The sequence below is a fragment of the Ammodytes marinus genome (genome assembly GCF_949987685.1).
Source record: "Ammodytes marinus genome assembly, chromosome: 21".
Taxonomy (NCBI): domain Eukaryota; kingdom Metazoa; phylum Chordata; class Actinopteri; order Uranoscopiformes; family Ammodytidae; genus Ammodytes; species Ammodytes marinus.
Window position 1 is genome coordinate 18,021,170 of NC_137225.1, and position 18,533 is coordinate 18,039,702.

Genomic DNA, 18,533 nt, shown 5'->3' on the forward strand with positions numbered 1-18,533 from the left:
AGCATGCTACATGCCTAAATCTAACCAAATAAAAGCATGACGTAAAATTATGAATTTATATCACTGCTCTCTGTAGTCCAAATACCATCCACGCACAGTATATTTTAAGCCATCACCCTGTTTGTTCATGCAATTGAAGACAAATAAAGAAGTATAAATTTGCAGTTGACATTTTTAGACACATCTCCACTGGGCTCTCACTAAAACAGCTCATTTTAGATTCTGCATTGGTGCAGTTTCTCAGGCAGTGCTCTCCATGAGATCAAGACCAGTACAGATAAATACCGGTAAATGTTGAGCACTATCCCTTGTGTCCATGACCTCAATACAAGGACTAAAACCTTATACAGAATATGACTAAAACTTCTCTAACTGGAGTTGTATTCCTCCTAAAACCACCACCAATGAAACACCTAAGGACTCAAGATACAAAACATGCTAATGGCCGGAGCCTTGATGGGATTAGTGGCTAAAAGCACTGGACTGCATGAGTGGGGATTTCTCACAATGCAGTGATTCGGGTCAGCTTCAATATAGGGAACGGAATAACCTTCAAACTGTGAAGCAGTCAAACTGTTTTCCACAGACAGGTCTCCGTACGAGGGAAATAGTCATCAGCTGTTAAAGGTGCATTTTATAGACTTACTTATTTGTTCCCATTATAATGTAATTGAGTTATGAAGATGCTGACAAATCTAGTTATTCAAACTGTTTTTCCCTGTGGCTTCAAGCTGTAAGTGAACATACTTTTACTCAAGTAAGTATTTTCATTTTTTCATACTTTATATGATTTTAAGCTATAATTGTTTTCATTATGGATTAATCTGCTGACTATTTTCTTCATAAATAGATAACATGTTTGGTTTGAAAAAATATCCGTTGTTAAAATGACCCAGAGCCCAGAGTGACGCCTTTACAATTATGCAAAAACAGGCCAACAAGTTCATAATTTCACTTCACATAATGGAGATACTCAAGTAAAGCACAACTAGGCCCCCTCAAATTTGTTGAAATACAGCAGCCAATTTGAGTAAATGTTTTTCCCCCACACTTCATAATAACAGTTCACACTGGCAGAGCACGCGCTCGTTGCAGCCCATAGTCCCGCGAGAGATTGGATAGATGGATGTATGAGCCCCCCACTGCTCCCCTCCCTTCCAGTCCCAGCTGTCAGCTCCCTTCCTGGCTCCCCCCTCCTCACCCCACCCCACGCTACCCTACCCTGCCCCCGGTACCATGGCGTCCAGCGAGGAGGACGGCGCGGTTGAGGAGAAGGAAAACAACAACAAGAAGAGAACGAGAGGCGCCCTCGCCACCGCATGGCTCACTGTCTACAACATCGCCATGACCGCCGGGTACGTGCGTGATTCCGTCCGTGCGTCGCCAATGAATAAGGAAAGCGTATAAATCAGCCGCTCCCTGAAACACTGTTAGCGCGTGTTGCTGTTTATAGGTCTGTGTGTCAAGTCCAAAGTGTCTGCTCAGCTCGCGCAACTTTGCGGCTCACCAGAGCTATCAAGTAACTTGAGAGAACAATTTCATAGGTACACAGGTAGAAACTCGCGCGGTGTTTATGTGAGTGTAATGAAAAATGAATGAATGACGTTTGGTAGAAGTGACAGGCTCGCGCCGCAGCCGTGTCCAAATAGGGCTGAGTGCAAAGGCCTGCGGTGCGTCCGACAGTTGCAGTGATAAGTATAGCCGGGGAGAGTTGACACTGGAGCTCAGGTCTGGGATAGTGAAATGCTCAATGGGCAGATTTTTTCATAACATCATAACATTTATAAATTCCGAACAGAACAGGTGACTTGTAGCGCGTTTATTCAATTATAAATCAGGTCTTGTGTAAAAGTGGCTACCAGTGTCCTGCTATAAAAACGTCACTCAAGTAATAGTTTTAGCATCAAACTATCCTTAAAGTAGGTCTGCCACACCAATTATGCAGAATGTGTCATCATAATAAAATAAAATAATTATAATTAGGCCTACTGATACAATAATTTAATGTTGCAACTGGAGATTTTACACAGGTATAGGTTGAATGCTACACAAAGGGATAAAAAAAAATCTGTATCCATAAAAATAGCTAAAATGATCTTTATTTGTTTTATTACTGCAAAGTAAATACTGGAGTAAAAGGTAAAGATTTGATTCTGAATTGTAGTGGAGTAGAATAGCATAAAATGGAAACCCTCAAAAAAGTACTTCACAACTGTACTTAAGTAGGCCCCTACTATTGCCGGATCAATAAGTGTAAAATGGGATATCCATATTAATGACAGTCAGTGGTGAAAGAATTCCTCAGATATTTTACTCTACAACAAGTACAAGTCATTAATTTAAAGTATTTCTTTAGTAAAGGCACAGAAGCGTTACTATCAAAATGTACTTAAGTTTCTCAAAGTAAAAGTAGTTCTTGGACTGTTAATATTGATGAATCAGTGGATTAGTCCGATCCCAACCTAACACAATACAACTGAGGGGCCGGAAAAGAACATTAGCATGACACAGATGATGAACTGTTGTGCTGATATAAATGTCCTGAGCCCATTAAAGCACACCTTGCTTTATTCAACATATTCAGCAATCAAAACTTGTCCTGTCATACTCACTCACAATCAATAACCCCCTTCCATGCAGAATTTGTGGTTTATCATCCATCATGGATTTCTTTTTAAATGTTGTTCATCAGGATAAAGTGTTTTTGCTACAAACACTTCCTGCTGCCGCACCATGCACTTCATTATAATGATCACAATGACTTGGTCAAATTGAAGATGTCAAATAAGACAAATATATTTTCTTTTACATTTCTTTACTATTTTGTGATATTATAAAGTGAAAAAAATAGATTTAATTATTAGCAGATTTGAGGTGATTGAACCATCTTTTTTTTTCATTTCAACTTCTTCTCCACTACATTTCAGAGGGAAATATTGTACCTTTCTATTTTGATTTGACAGCTTTAGTTATTTTAAAATTATTACGATTATGTAATTAAATTGCTGGATTAAATGGCTGATTAGTTGATTGACCGAAAATTAACTAAGATATCTTGATTACAATGTTGGTACTTTTTAAGCAAATATGGCACGGTTACAGCTAATAATAAGTCCACACTCCTACATCCAATATAGCCCATTACGTTTTGGCTACTATTGATCATTTCACCAGTTCTGTCTTTCATAACTAGTTTTGTGTGTTGCTGATCCAGGTTCAGACATGGCAGTGTGAGAGAGATTATTACGGTTTATTTAAATGCTTTTTTGATGATTATTTTAGGTCATATCGGGCCGGTTTCACAGACACGGATTAAGCCTAGTCCTGGACTAAATGGAATTTTGAATGGAGATTGTCCATTCAAAGTACAATTTAGTCCAGAACTAGGCTTAATCCATGTCTGTGAAACCGGCCCTTAATCACTATCACTAAGAGTTTGGGAGCAGTCACATGACTAACAGTTCAGCGGTTTTAGTAAAGGAATTCATAGATTATTGCATTGGCTTATATTGAGGGTTAGCTACTGTTACAATAAAGGAGACTTGGAGAGAAAGTGGTGATAATGAATGAACACATTTAAAACACAAAACTGCATGCTTAAGGGATACATCTCAGTTTTGAAACGGTGTTAAAATGCATGGGATACAGTAACTGAGAATGTTTGACTGTTTAAAACTGTAAATACCGTTTGAGCTGGTGTTTTTTTTTGAAGCATGCTGGATTAATACAAAAAATTGGATCTCAGGTTAACTTGGTGTATAGTGCTGTGGACTCTTTGTGATTCAGTAGATGCACATGCTTAGCTTATTGTCAAATATTTTCAAATATAAAATTTGATCAAATAAAAATACGATCTTCAACCTTTTCAATATAAAAAGTAGGAAGTAGGTAGGTAGAAGTAGGTTATTTAGTCTTGATTCAAAGATTCGCAACTGACTGTACATAACTTTCAAATGTTCTTTCTTTTCCTTGTTGATTGACACAATGAGGAAGTGACCAGATATTATGTGAACGTCTCACCCTGTATACAGTGTGCCATGTTAGGAAATACACTGTGTACAAGTATATGTAGAGCTAGATAACATAATTTTCAGCTACTTTATAGATTATGTTGTCATAGGGGATTTACAAACCTTACACTGTCCACTTAATGCTCTAACGTGTCTTTCAGCATCCTAAAAATCTTACTCTGGTTCCATACTGCAATTATATAATCTTGTCGGTTTCAATTTTTTTCTGCAGGTGGCTGGTTTTGGCCATGACGATGATGCGCTTCTACGTCCAGAAACGCACACACAAGGGTCTTTACAGAAGTATAGCAAGGACACTCAAGTTTTTCCAGACCTTTGCATTAGTTGAGGTAAGCATTCACAAGTAATAATATTCGTCAGATGCTTGAACCTACTTGTTACCACTAAGAACTTATTTTCTATGTGTCTTATCTTGCAGGTGGGACATTGTGCCCTGGGTATGTGATGATATTTCTTTTTGACTTTCAATCAAGAGTAAAATGCACATTTCCAGGTCTGCAGCTGTAAATCATTTGTTTGTTTTTTCTCCCGCTCCACTGCAGGACTAGTGAGAACTTCTGTGATTGTTACCGGGGTTCAAGTGTGTTCACGGATTTTCATGGTTTGGTTCGTCGCTAGCAGCATCAGACAGGTAACAAATCAAAGCAGGACACAGACTATGCCGCTACCAAAGGTTTTCATTGACAAGCAAAGCAAATTTGAACTAGCATTATTTTCTGTTTGCCGTGAGAAAATACAGTATTTTAATCACAAGTTCTACTTCAGTATTATTACCTCCACACACAGAGTAATCTTTCATGGGACAAATTAGGCTTTCCCCTCAGCATCTGTTGCATAAATCCATGTGCTTTACAATGGTTTGGTTGTTTAGTGTTGCTCCCACACATTGCATTTGCGTCTTACTTTTCCCTTCTTCTGTATATTTTGCCATTTTGGGGGGGACTGAAATGAAGATCCAGAATGAAGAGAGTGTAATCCTATTCCTGGTTGTGTGGACGATGACAGAGATTACCAGATATTCCTACTACACATTCAACCTGCTCAACCACCTGCCATACTTCATCAAATGGGCCAGGTGGAGATGCCATTAGCCGTTGGCCGGACACTGTATAAGCATGCTCCCTCTGGCATGCTTCCCTCCCCAGGCCTAGACCGTCTTTACATCTGGAAGTAGTGCAGCCGTGTGTTTGACTGTATTAAGTTTCGCCTGGCAAACACACAGAGGATAAGCATGTGTGTGTGTTTATTGATTAGCACCTCATTAGCCATTCCCTGTCAATGGGTACTAATTGCTAACATTGTGCTCCGACAAATACTGATAATGCAGGACAGGTTACTGAAGACATTTAATTATTATTGTGTGCACTTATATGTTTTACCAATTACTTCTTCATTTTAAAAGTAAGTTTGTAAATAGAAGGTTTTATAGTAACATAGGTCAAAGTGGGCTATCAAAGAAGTATCATTTGAAACCCCTTAATTCTCAATACATAAATCAGAAAATGTAAACACTTGTCATGATTATCAGTGAAACATGATTCCGATCGACACATGAAGTGACGTAGCGCCTGCATACTTCTGCATGAAGAGGAGTTGTGACGTGGCATACCGGCCCCCTATGTTTGTCTCACGGCTACAGTTGCTCAGCTGAAACCGGAGTCGTCACTGGGAACGTCAGCTGTACACATTGATAGCTGTCCAACACACCGGCTTGGCATCTTACAGCCAAGAGTTCTCACTTCAGAATAGGGATTGTCATATATTCCGTCAACCCATTTACAAGGTGCGACATTGTTCGCTCTCTGCGTCGCCACAGACCAGAGTTTTTCTGCTACGTCAGGTTGACACGTGAGCCTCCTGGATGAGGCATTTTAGCTTTGTGCCAACTACTGTTTTGTTTTAGGTGGTGATTCTTGTGTATTGAATGCCACGCTCCTCCCTGGCCCCCACCCTTCGCAACTTCCTTTAAACATGGAGGAGACGTCAGGCCCCCCGGGAGAGGGGCTCATGTTCAGCTGCTCCCGTTTTTAAGACCATCTGTTTTGGTCATGGAATGTTTTCTCTCACATCCGCTGAGACGCTCCTCTGAGCCTTTGCTGTGGTCTTGACTAAATACAGGGTCTCTGTAACCCTGAGCCACAGCAGATATCTTACTATTGAAAACCGTGTGTTGTCACAAACGGGAGGCAAGCCAACTTACAGTTATGTGAAGTGACAGGAAGTTGGAGCTGAAAGCCCTGTGGTTGTATTTGTCTGTGGATGCATTTAAGTGTCTTCATGCCAAGTCAGAAAAAATGTGGCTATTGTCACTGTAGCAATCAAGTATTTAGTGCAGCGATTCAGTTCTGAGAGCAACAACCTGATCCTGCAGCTTTGCCCTCAACATCTGCCAAATCAAATGTTTGTTCCCCGGGGATTCCCAGCTCCCTGTCCACGGATTAGCCACCACTCCTGCGTCAGCACTGGAGATCTTTCTTTGATCAGCTGGCTTGCTCCACATTTAGATTCCACTTTATCACAACCTCTTCTTTCTCTCGGCTTCCCTTTTTACGCTTTGTGCTGGTGGTGATAATCTCCACTCTCCACGATTGGCTTCTGAGCAGCACTGAATTCCTTATAAATGTGGTTAGAAATTAAACCCAAGAAAAGGTTATTGTAAGCAAACCGTCACATCAATGTTTTGGAAAAAAGATGGTGTGATTTTTGCAGCTTCTTGACTGATCTGTTTTGAAGCTTTAAAGTCTTGGATGTCTTTGCTTCACTGACGGCACAGTGTAACAGAAAATGAAGATAACTGAATTCTTTGGGTTCGATTACTTTTGTAAAGCCAGAAAATGTGAAGGAAACTACAGCTCAGTGTATTTAAGATTACTTCATGAAATCAAAGGTAAATGGGCTAAAACATGCAGAAACTGCCGTATTATCCAAAACTCTTATTACTTATGCATACTTCTTTTTTGACCTTGAAATTTAAGCTAATTGTGAAAACCGATTTTAGGAAGCATGCTGCTTATTGTTGAACTCATCCTTTCACGGTTGCCTTTGAGTGTGTCAAATGTCTCTTTTGTGTGTGTGTGTGTGTGTTTCTGACATCTAACCACGTGAGCGTTTTACCATTCGCAAGGGTATGTATTGTCAAAATGTAATTTCTTCTCTCCTTCCCCAGATACAACCTCTTCATCATCTTGTACCCCCTGGGAGTCGCTGGAGAGCTGCTGACCATTTACGCTGCTCTGCCGTTCGTACGCAGATCGGGAATGTTCTCCACGAGGCTCCCCAACATGTATAACGTGTCGTTTGACTACTACTACTGCCTCATCATCTTCATGTTGTCCTACATCCCACGTAAGGAGCATTTGTTGTCCCACACTAGTATTTATGATAAAACATGTAGAAGAGGAAGACCCCAACTAATAAAGATCGCTGGTCAGACTATGATGCTTATATGACAAGTGTGCTGATCTGATTCTCCAATTCCTGGTGTCAGAGTGAGGATTCACCTGAACATCTTTAAGTTATGAAAACTTTCTTCTCTTTTGAAATGTTGTGACATCACTTCAAAAGAACTGAAATAAGACAGTATCCCACATGTCCTTGGGAAAAGCATTTTGATCACACTCTTATATCTGTTTGCTAAATATGGCGCTGGTGCCAGCAGACAGTTAGCTTAGCTTATGACAAGTTGTGATTTTCTCAAAGTTTTTTGCCTGAATGTTTTTATTTCATGTTTATAATGATAGGGACGGATGCCAACACATAGACAATGCCATCCAATTCCTGTCCATATATGGCATTTAAAGAGTCATCAAAAAACACATAAGAAACATAGCCACATTAAAAAACATACAAGGCACAGACACCTGTACCATCCCCCCATGACCATTGTAATCCAAAATCCATGCAGAAACACTACTTTTAAGAAGCATATGAAGCTTCATGTCGTGTTTTAAAAATATGTTGAAAATGTTATGTGATTGATCTTGTATTTGTTTCTCTCCCACCAGTGTTTCCTCAGCTCTACTTCCACATGCTGCGGCAGAGGAGAAGGGTTCTTCACGGGGAGGTCATAGTGGAGAAGGACGACTAGAGGGGGCAACCACCTCAACTCACATACGTTTATGAGCCAGCCTGCCTCCACATCACCCTCACCTTCAATCCACTTCATCCCGAACCTCTCTAAGCACCAATCGGCCGTTACATTCTTCGTTGCACAGGACCGGACGAGGCGCCTACATGTCGACCTGTCTGACGAGAACTGGCAATAATCAGGAAGAGAGGAGTTCATCAGTACTGAGCAATAACAACTGGACAAAAAGTATTTCTGCACAGGATTATTTCCTATCTGAGCGTTAATATTGGAATCACGTTTACAGTCCCAGTGTTGCTGCGGCTTGAGAGAGCCTAGAGAGATCCTGAGTCCTACATTCACACACGGACCTTACCGCATCTTGTTGCACTGAAAAACATGAGCCCCAACACTGCACCCACCTGTCTGAAGGAGAGAAGGGCAAACGAGAGGCTTCCAGGGAAATGTGAAATGAAACACGGGAGGAAGATTGTAAGTTGTGTCTCCTGAGTCGTCATCCCCAAACCCACCTAATTGGCAGTTGTATTACTTTTAAAGTGTTTCCACCATAGTGAGTTTATACAAAACAAGGTTTGGAAAGAGAAAATAATAATAGCTCTTTCATACCTCAACAATAAATCTCCATTTAGACAATGTGCTGCTTCTTTTGTGTATGTTTGTTTTTACCTAATGTGTAAATGATGCAATGTGAAATGAGCGGCTATCAATAGGAAAATCTTAACGATAATTTATTCACATACTGTGTCACTTAAACCAAGCACAGCTCAAATTTAAACGTTGTTCTGCATGGCTCGGCGCCTGCATTATTTTATGTTGCTTTGATGTTTACTATGTAAAATTAATTTACGAGAGTGCATCAAACCAATTTGGAGTCAAAAAGTTGCATTTGTTTTCATAGGCCGCTTTTTTTGTAGAAAATTCAGATGTTTGTGAGCACTCGCAGTCTTCAGTCGCTGTTTGTTTTTTAACATAAAGAATCTTCTGTCCACGTTGATAGAAAGGTAGATAGATTCCCTCCTACTAAAGGTGCTATTTTAAGATCATTTCAATCTTCTGTGCAGCTGAAGCAGTGACTGTTATGGAGTGGATTTTAAGTAAGAAAAAAGGATGTGAAATGATTGAAAGAAAATGCATAGCTCATGTTTAATGGAAGGAAATCTTCTTTTTTTGTTTATAATCTGGAATTATGAGGAGAAAAACAATAAAAGTCAATGTCTAATTAAGGGGAAAGTATTTTCAAGATAAAAAACAAATGTGAAAATACCTTTTTGTGCAAAATCAATAAACTAAATTCTACAAAACTGTGGAGTTTTGTGATCAAAAACCCGAGTCAAATGCAGACTAGACAAGCTTGTGTATCTAGCCTGGTCCTACTTCATTTGACTACTGACGGGAAATGAAAATTGAGCGGAAGTATGTTGGCGGGCGGTGCCAGGCTATTGTGTATCCGGATCTTCATTCAAATCTTGAAATAAGCCACCAAATACAAACATCTCACGGTTTTTAAGTATTTTATTTCCTTCATCTTTTGTAGTGTTGTTTAAACTCAAGTGTTTTTTTCTTAACAGGAAACGGTACCTGAGTGCAGAAAATGGCACATTTTATATTCGTAGGTAGGATCCACAGATTCATATTCATAAAAATACCTACGACTAAAAGTGAAAAATAAATCTCATTATCACAAACTGCTGTATCTTACATTGAGTATTAAAACTGTAAACTTGCAGTAACCAAAACTTAAGCTGACTGACATTTTTCTGTATTTATGTGTAAATACTTTATTTGTTTCAACTCGTATAAATGAAAATGCTATATAGACATTCATGAGGTTAGATAACAGGTTCCTCAAAGATAGCATATCAGCGACATTATGTTTTTTCGCATCATTTTGCACCTTCAACTTAAGACAGTTACATATAATGAAAAGCACTACGGTAAGTCAACTTGGCTTCATAGAATTTATAATTTCCTAAAAAAAACTTGCATAATGAAATATACATTCAGATATTCAGTTGCACGTGGAATACAGATACAGTTTCATAAAATGTATTTCAAATAAGCATATATATATATATATATATATACTGTGTACAAATCAATTGGTGATTTGGTACTTGAAAAAATAAAAGTCCTCCTTCTTTGATTGCCCTGCTGTATTGCACTTGCTGGTAAAGTTGGACTGTGTTCACTTTGGAGGAGAAATGCATCTCTTCAGCGTTGGAGAGACGTTTGCTTCTGCAGCCCTTGGCCCTTTTCAAAATTGTCACTTGGCTCTCTCCATACGGACTCTCCATGTGCTGTGTCTGTCAGTGGACCAGTTCCACATGTGGAAAGTTTAGCTGCTCACTTCTGCAAGATCTCTTTCAAGACTTCGCTACGATCCAGGTGATCTTGCTGCAGAAAACGATACAGAATGACATTAAGACACTTCTTAGGACATGAACCACAAGATACTTGAGAATCACAAAAGAGTTTAGAAATGCAGAAATAGACGTACAGGTCTCCATTTCTTTCTCACAGATGTAGCTTATGAGATCTTCACAGAAGAAATCATTCCATAACCCTTCGTGGATGAGCCCAGCACAGTCTTCTCCCATTTCATGCCCATGGCTCCAGTTGTCCGGCTGACCAGGCTTCCACTTCCTGCAGGCAAACAACAGGGGGCGATCACACATTAGATTTACACTAGTTCATCAAAGACTGGTTAAAAACTACAGTGGTGGAGAGAGAGAATAAATAAGAATAAACTGCAGCAGGACTTGAAGTTGGATCATCTGATCTCCTGAGGTTTTTCTAAGGCTTTTATCCCATATTGCCGTGTTCAGAATCAGATTTCATTTAATGCAAGTTTGATGAATCTCTTAAATGAATCCTCATCCAGTAGTTTCTTAAAATGTAATGTTTTGCTTTTGTTGTCCTGATTTGAATTCCACCCACCCTAAATAGATAAAGGTTTATTAAGTGTGAAAGCAAAAGGTAGTGGGGGTTTTGCATACAGGTCAAAACATTCAAAAAACATCAAAAAGTTAGAATTTTCAAAACACCTATAGGTGTTTTTTTCTTCATCAGGAACATAAATATTATTGTTATTGGACAGAAGTGTTTTTCACAATTCGGAAGCAAAATATCAATCCAAGGAACTGCACCTTCATACAGGATCTAATGTTCCCTATAAGAGAGGTATTTAATTAAATACTGACGTGAACGCAAGTTCAGTCCCGTCCAGCCAGCGCCAAGTGTTCTCTTCCCCTCTGTCGGTCAGACCCATCCAGAAGTAGCCCTTTCCTAAAGTCTGCTTCTTCAGCCATTTCTGTGGTCACATGAGGACAAAATACAGAGCAATGACAACCTTTCCGTCCAGGAACTTAATTACCTTACTTAGTGGAATTAATTATGTAAGTGCCAGAAAATAAAGGATTAATCAGCCACCTGTTCCTCCAAATCGTTGATAATCAACAATGAAGAAGACGTTGATTCACAGGTTGCCTTTGCATCATCGAAACTGTGCAGGTCTTTTGAGAAAAAGTAGCACTTGTCTCTGTAGTTTACCCACTCAGATGGGCATCCTGTAAAACATAAAGTGATTTCAATTAAGTCATCTAAACCTACCATATTTTTATCAATGATACCTGGTTATCCATTTAATTCCCCCTTTAAAAAAATATTATAAAATAACTGACATTTTGGAAAATTAGTATAAAGACTGGAAAAGGAGAAACAGCTAGCCCGGCTTTGACCAAAGTTTACAAAATATCTCAAAATTCCCCTACAACATCTTTTTGTTTTGAAATTAGTTTTTTTATTTAACAAACAAAATATAGGCTAACATGATAATAAGTGAGCTTTAGAGGTGCGCTTTGGACACAGTCAAGCAAACTGTTATTCTCTGATTTTAGTCTTTATACTAAGCTCTTAGCTGATAGCTCTAGCTTCATATTTAATCCACATACATCAGAGGCAACGTTTTTCCTCTTACTCTTCACAAGAAAGCAAATGACTGTAGGTTATTTCACAAAATGTCAAACTGTCATCCCCGAGTAGTACAGAAAGTGTTCTGCAATAATAGAACAAATATTCTAGTAAACTTAAGATGTTGTGTAAAAGTAAAGTATGTTGATGCTACAGAAGCTCATTAAACTCATTACTTCAGGATCTCATAATTTGATTCTAGTAAAGAGTTGAAAACAGAAATAAGTTAAAATCGATGAGAGACTTAATGGGTGAAGTCACACCTGGGGCCCATAACGTAGGAGCCATTGCCTCGTCCTGCATAGACACAGGGCCCAGAGGAATGGAAGGGCCCCGGATTGGGATTCCTGGTTGCCCTGCTGGCCCTGGCGGCCCCACTGGTCCAGGCAGTCCCCTTGGCCCTTGCTCCCCTGCTGGTCCCATTGAGCCTCTGATCCCCGGTGGGCCCTGTGCTCCCTGAGGTCCAGACTGTCCGTCTCGACCAGGCAAACCGGCACTACCTGGCTCTCCTTTACCCCCAGGAGGTCCGATCCGCCCTCCGGACCCTCGGGAACCTTTGGAACCGGGGATGCCTGGTACGCCTGATAGGCCTTTCAACCCTGGTAGACCAGGTGGTCCGGGGACACCCTGCTCTCCTCGGGTACCCCGTAGACCTGGAACACCCTTTTCCCCTTTTTCTCCCTTCTGGCCGGACTGACCAGATGGCCCCTGAGGTCCTTTGTCCCCTCTTGGCCCTCTCGGACCAGGGGGGCCTAGAAAGTAAGACATACTGTGAGATAGTGAAACAAGTCTTTTTTTAAAGAATAGTTTTGAAAAAGTTGGGAAAAATGCTCATTTGCTTTCTTTCTGAGTTAGAGTAAAATATTGATATTGTTCTCTGTCTTAATAAGGACCAATGTGAAGTTAAAGCTGTTAACACAATTTGTTTTTGTTTTTGTGCGGATTAATTAAACAAGATATCATACTTTTAGATGGAGCCAGGCTAACTGTTTCCAATCTCTGTACTGAGCTAACCTGTACCTTCATAGTTGTGGTATAGACATGAGATTGGTATCCATCTTGTCATCCAACTCTTTGCAAGAAGACACATGAGCATATTTCCCCAAAATGTTAACAATTTTAACTTTAAATCAAACAGTTTATTAGTAGAACACACACTGCAGCCTCACATGCCTCACCCTGTAAGATAGTGAAGTTGGTTATTAGTTGTGAGTGTTTGGTGTCCACCAGCTTCATCTCCTCCATGACATAAGAGAGGTTGGTGACCTCCTTGTCAAGACGTGCTGCCAGCTCTTCCTGCTGGGACCTCAGACTGGATGCATCAGTCCTCACATCCGTCAGGGAGCTGTTGAGGTTCAGCAGGAAGTCCGAGTGACGGCCAACGGTCTCAGAACAAGTGCGTAACCCGTTCAGGTTAATGTTTATCGCACCCAGGAGCTGCGTGGTGAAGCTGACATTGCCAGTCACACGGTCCATACTCTCCTCTGACGCATCCAGCCGCACCTCCAGCTGGTCAAACTTGGTGGACGTGAGGTTGCCGAAGTCCCTCTGCTGGTCCAAGATCTCCCTCAGGGTCTGGTCGTGAGCGTCAGCCAGTCCGCTGGTGTTCTGTAGCTGGTTGGTCATGAACGACAGCTGTGATCCCACCTCATCTAGGCTGTCGTTGTTGGCCTTTGCGAGAGCTGAGGCATTACTGGCCATGACCTGGAGGTTTTCCACCTTACTACGAAGCCACTCGGTATCAGATCGCGTCTGTCGCGCCGTCTGATCCATGTTCTGGAAGTCATTGCGCATTTTCTGAATGGCCTGGCTGGTGTCATCCACTGAGCGCTGCAGAATGCCGATGAGGCCTCTCTGCTGGGTCTGGGTGAAGTTAAGGCTGCTGATGCTGAGCAGCGTCTGGTCCAGAAGGTTTGCCTGCTGGTGGACATCTTTCTGCAGCCGGGCCGTGTCGTCCTGCAGACCCTCGATGATGCTACCGTAAGATTGCAGGGTGCCATTGACAAAGTGCAAGGTTGCCGTGTGGCTATCCAGCAGTCCCTGAATGGAGCCCTGGCTGCCCTGGATGTCTGAGTCAATGTTCTGCAGCTGACTTAGCTTAACTTGATCACTGTGGATGCGGTCCTCCACCGCGGACAGGTGTCTCTGGAGAGTCCAGATGTTGTTCTTAAAAGCCTGGATCTCTGTGGTGGTATTCTCAGACTTCTTCCCTGCTTGATCATCTAAAGACAGAGATGTTTATGATAAAAAAGTTTCTGCCTCTCACTTTAGCTTTGACTTAATATTTAAACCCAGACGCATCGAACTTACCCAGCTTTTTCAAATCTGTCTCAACAGCAATTATCTTTCCTCCATAGTTGGCAATACCTTCAGACACAGTGTCGACTTTTTGCACCACTGAAAGAAAAACAGGACAGGTAGGACAAAGCTTAGTGTCATAGTCTCATCACAGGCTCTGTGCTTTATTACCAGACCAGAATTGCCTGCAACCACAGACATCATATAAAAGGGATCAGAGAGGAAACCAATGAACTTCACTGACAGATACTATAAGAGATGCTCCTACATATCTTGTAGGCATGTAATAATGGTGGACTCGATTAATGTAATCTCTTGGTATTGGCCAGATTTAGAGTGTGACAGAGATTTAGAAAAAGTGGATTTTGGAGTTGGAGTGCAATACAATTGGAAAGAGGAATAAAGAAAGGAAGGATGTAGAAACACAGACTCAGCAAATATAGAGTGGGTGGTCAGTGACAGAAACCGCGTTTGGAGGTGCACGGGGAGACACTGGCGAGGGCCCTAGGGGACAGGAAGTGACCTGGGGGAGGGCTCTTCAGTAAACAGGCGGATCAAAGACGGCCCAGAGGAGACAGACGCTGTGGCAGGGAGGCTCTTCACGCCCCCACAGGCGACACCAGCGTTCATTTCCTCTGGAATGTGTCTGGGATTCCAGGGAATCAGCCCAACTCTACCACCAGCTTCGCCAGGGGGACACGTCCTGGAACTGGGAACAGCATGGGCTCCTCTGCTGGGAAGCTGCTGCCGACAGTTAAAACAACAGCTCAGTCCCAAGGGTTTCACCTCGCCAGAGGTCAAATCACCAGAAATATGAGCTGACATCCCTCCACATTAGGTCAGGTAAAGCATTTTTTTATTAGAGACCGATTAGCAATACAAATGTGCCTTAGTTACTTTCTGTCATAGTTACCCACTTATTGAATCATGTGTTTAATAAAGTCTTTGCAAAACATTTGGGGAGTACACTTATTTTCTTTCTTGCTGAGAGTTAGAAGAGAAGATTGATACTTCTCTGTACATTAAGCATACCAGCCTCTAGTTAATTTAGCTTGGCATAAACAGGGAAACAGCCAGCCTAAATGTAACAAAATCATATTTCTACTGCTTGGCTGGGAGCAGTGCTGGTAGGTGTATTTTTGTTACCTTTGGACAGAGCCAGGAAAGAGTTAATTATGCTAAGCTAAGCTAACTGTCTTTGTAGCTCTACATTTGGTCTTACACGAGAGAAGGCAAATTAGTGCAATTCTAAAAAAAAAAGAAATGTAAGACTTCAAAAGTAAAAGAACATTATTATTTTGTCTCTGGACTGCAAATAGAAAATATATGTTGCTGGAAAAAACTTGCCTCCTGAGTAATTGAGACTGAAATGTTTGGGAAAACCTCAAATTGGAAAATTAATATTTAACCAATTTGGTAAAAGAAAAATTGTGTTTCCTTTCCTCACCCTGTTATACATCCTAGAACCACACCTCTGTTTGTCTCGTAACAAATTTTAACAGTTTTGAAACCATATAAAATGATCCTCAGATTTTCACATTGTTTTTAGTTGTTAGGGGGAAATGGTGAGTTGGACAGGAAAAGTTCCACTCAGCAAACTAAATGGGACATTCTTCCACACACAATGTACAGTTGCAGAGCACAAAAAAAAGCTTTGACTTAGAGGTCCATAGAATACGAACCTATGGCACATTGTTTCTTTCACCAACACTTATGGTACTACAGACTCCCACTTACAGACATTTCTGTAGCTTTACCATGTGCTATGTCTATGTGCTGCCCTCCAGAGAGACTCATTGCATCACACTGTGGCAAATTTAACCATAAAACACACATGCAAAGAAGTTGAAATTGAAACAGGGCTGCAGAGGAAAGTATTATTTTTAGTAGAATCGTTAGAGTTCCAAATGTTGTGAGAATGAGCTCTTTTGTTCCCAGTTTGAAATCTTTCCAACTCTTGCGTTGGTGGTTCCTAAAACTGTCCTGGTTCCTAAAACGTCCTATACACAGTTAAAGGTTGATCGTCACTTACATTTCTGTAAACACTGAGAGGAGAGGAGCTGATCTGTATATTTAAATATATATATTTTTTTGGATCATTACGTGTGTCAAAGCAACTATGACAATAAGCTTTATAATCAGCAGCAGGTGGATAGTGCACTTTTGGGTTTTGCTTTTCAGGCCACAAAGACCCTTTCTGGTGGTTGTACCTGTAGTCTGAGGAAGCCCTCAAGAACTTCTAAGGAAAACATCTACAAACTCCTCTGTACATGTTTTTCTTTAACTCATAATAAAGGCAATTACTTAATGCTCACAATTAAATTTCATTTAACTTTGTTAAAATCCTGATGGTCTCAACCTTTGATGACGTGTTTGCATCTTGTTCTACGTTTTGCTAAAAAAGCACTCACATGTAACTTGGTCAACAATATATATATATATATATATATATATACGGTATAAGTTTTTCTATCATTAGCTATTAGCTAACATTTGCCACCATAAGCTACTGTTCAAACCGGACCAAATAAGGCTGCAAAAGGATAACAAGTGAGTGCACTGAACTTAGCAAGGGTGCATGAATTCAACTTTTCACCTGTAAGAATACTATGTTATTTCTTCTTTCAAAAGTTACACGGCTCACTTCAACAACTACAATCACAACTGATGTGTGGTTAATGTAAAGAAAACTGAACGATATCCATCTGGATTTTAAATGCGTCTCCTCCTGGATCCAGACACAGCTTACTCGCTATTTAGCTTCTTTTGAGAGACGTGGAAACTCCTACAGGGGACACTGATGGAGATTCGTCACTCTCCTCTTACACTGTAACACTTAATCTTTGAGAATAACTCACTTTTTTTATGTCTTTGAGGGAAAACTTATAGGATTTACATCCCCCGGACTACAGATAATGACCTCATGTTACCTTCGGTTGTGTCAATCAAGACAACAGGGAAGACGAGGTCACAAATCCCTGCCAGACTTCTAAGGTTTTAATTGCACCAAAACAAAAGAAGACATTTCTGTGGGTCACAGGCGGAGGACAGAGAGAAGCACACATGTTAAGCGCATAGAGCACTCTGGGGCTCACTACATAACCATCTGGAGCAAGGAGTGTGTTTAGGCTGAGCTGTGGTTCCCTTGACAGAGCCGTGCTTCAGTGCCAGTAAAAACCCAATTTCAGTGGGTTCTGCTGGAGTTGCACTGAGTTCACTCGCTGCTCATCTGGCATCAATTAGGCCCGGCATGAAAACATGCACCGAGGAACAAGCAGGGCCGACCGAGCTCGGAGAGTAAGAGGACATCATTGTTAATGTACTCAAGACACACAGATAACCCCTGAACAACTGAAAATAAGGAAGGGGCACACGCAGCCGCATATTGGAGTGTTTAGCACAATTATGGCAGGGACATTCAGAGTTCAATTCTCCGAAAGACGCCGGGACCGTTTCCTGACCTGGACAAAAAATTTGAAAGCGCAAACCAGGAAGTTCAGCGTCTTCAAAAGCCTGAAGACCCTCTCCAGAGGTGTGAGCTTTGGGGGTGCTGGTAAAATAAACTAAAAAAACAGTTGTGGGGTGGAGACAGAGGGGCTAAAGCACAGTCTGTTCAGCCAAATTACAAAGGAACCTATTGTATTGTCTGCCTCCGCATCAATACAATGGAGGTGAATGACCGTTTTTGTGCTCAGAGCATTAAGCATTACATTTGATTAACCTGGTGGCAACATATCTTTACAAAATCTGTGTCCCACATTGCAAACATTGGAAATTAATTTCATTCAGCTCAACTCTGTTGGATCAGCAGCACAAACCTCAGAGAAAATAATCTGAAAAAAATAATAAAATTAAGCCAAAATTATGCTTCCAGCATGTATTCTAATTGTATTAAAGGAAAAGCTAAACAGTTGGGGAAATACACTTTTTTTCTTTTTTGCCATGAGTTAAAAGGGATTATTGATATCTCTCTTTGGTCTGTACACCAAATACAAAGCTCCAGTCAGTTAGCATAGCTAGGTTTAGCTTAGCTGAGGATAAAGACTGAAAGCACGGGGAAACATCTACCCTTGCTCTTTCCAAAGGTGAGCACCATCTCCAAAGCTCACTTATTAACATGTAATATGTTGTTTCATCAAAAATGTATT

General features: G+C 40.8%; 2 protein-coding genes across 2 annotated transcripts in view; one reads left to right on the top strand and one right to left on the bottom strand.

Moving 5' to 3' along the window:
* Nucleotides 1-1,236: 1,236 nt before the first annotated feature.
* hacd1 (3-hydroxyacyl-CoA dehydratase 1) lies at nucleotides 1,237-9,337 on the top strand (the record flags this gene model as incomplete). Its single annotated transcript, XM_080050480.1, has 7 exons — nucleotides 1,237-1,355; nucleotides 4,243-4,360; nucleotides 4,450-4,468; nucleotides 4,574-4,662; nucleotides 4,985-5,106; nucleotides 7,198-7,376; nucleotides 8,036-9,337. 7 exons carry the CDS (start codon nucleotides 1,237-1,239, stop codon nucleotides 8,116-8,118), a joined length of 729 nt encoding a protein of 242 aa, XP_079906606.1. The 3' UTR covers nucleotides 8,119-9,337.
* Nucleotides 9,338-9,643: 306 nt separating this feature from the next.
* Nucleotides 9,644-18,533, bottom strand: part of LOC307268134 (collectin-12-like) — a 33,701-nt gene continuing 24,811 nt past the window's right edge. Inside the window, exons 4-10 of the mRNA XM_080050668.1 lie at nucleotides 14,398-14,484; nucleotides 13,266-14,309; nucleotides 12,351-12,839; nucleotides 11,548-11,684; nucleotides 11,319-11,428; nucleotides 10,616-10,761; nucleotides 9,644-10,512 (exon numbers count right to left, since the gene is read on the bottom strand). Of these exons, the coding sequence (XP_079906794.1) occupies nucleotides 10,493-10,512; nucleotides 10,616-10,761; nucleotides 11,319-11,428; nucleotides 11,548-11,684; nucleotides 12,351-12,839; nucleotides 13,266-14,309; nucleotides 14,398-14,484 (2,033 nt within the window). The 3' untranslated portion in view covers nucleotides 9,644-10,492. The remainder of the gene's footprint in view (nucleotides 10,513-10,615; nucleotides 10,762-11,318; nucleotides 11,429-11,547; nucleotides 11,685-12,350; nucleotides 12,840-13,265; nucleotides 14,310-14,397; nucleotides 14,485-18,533) is intronic.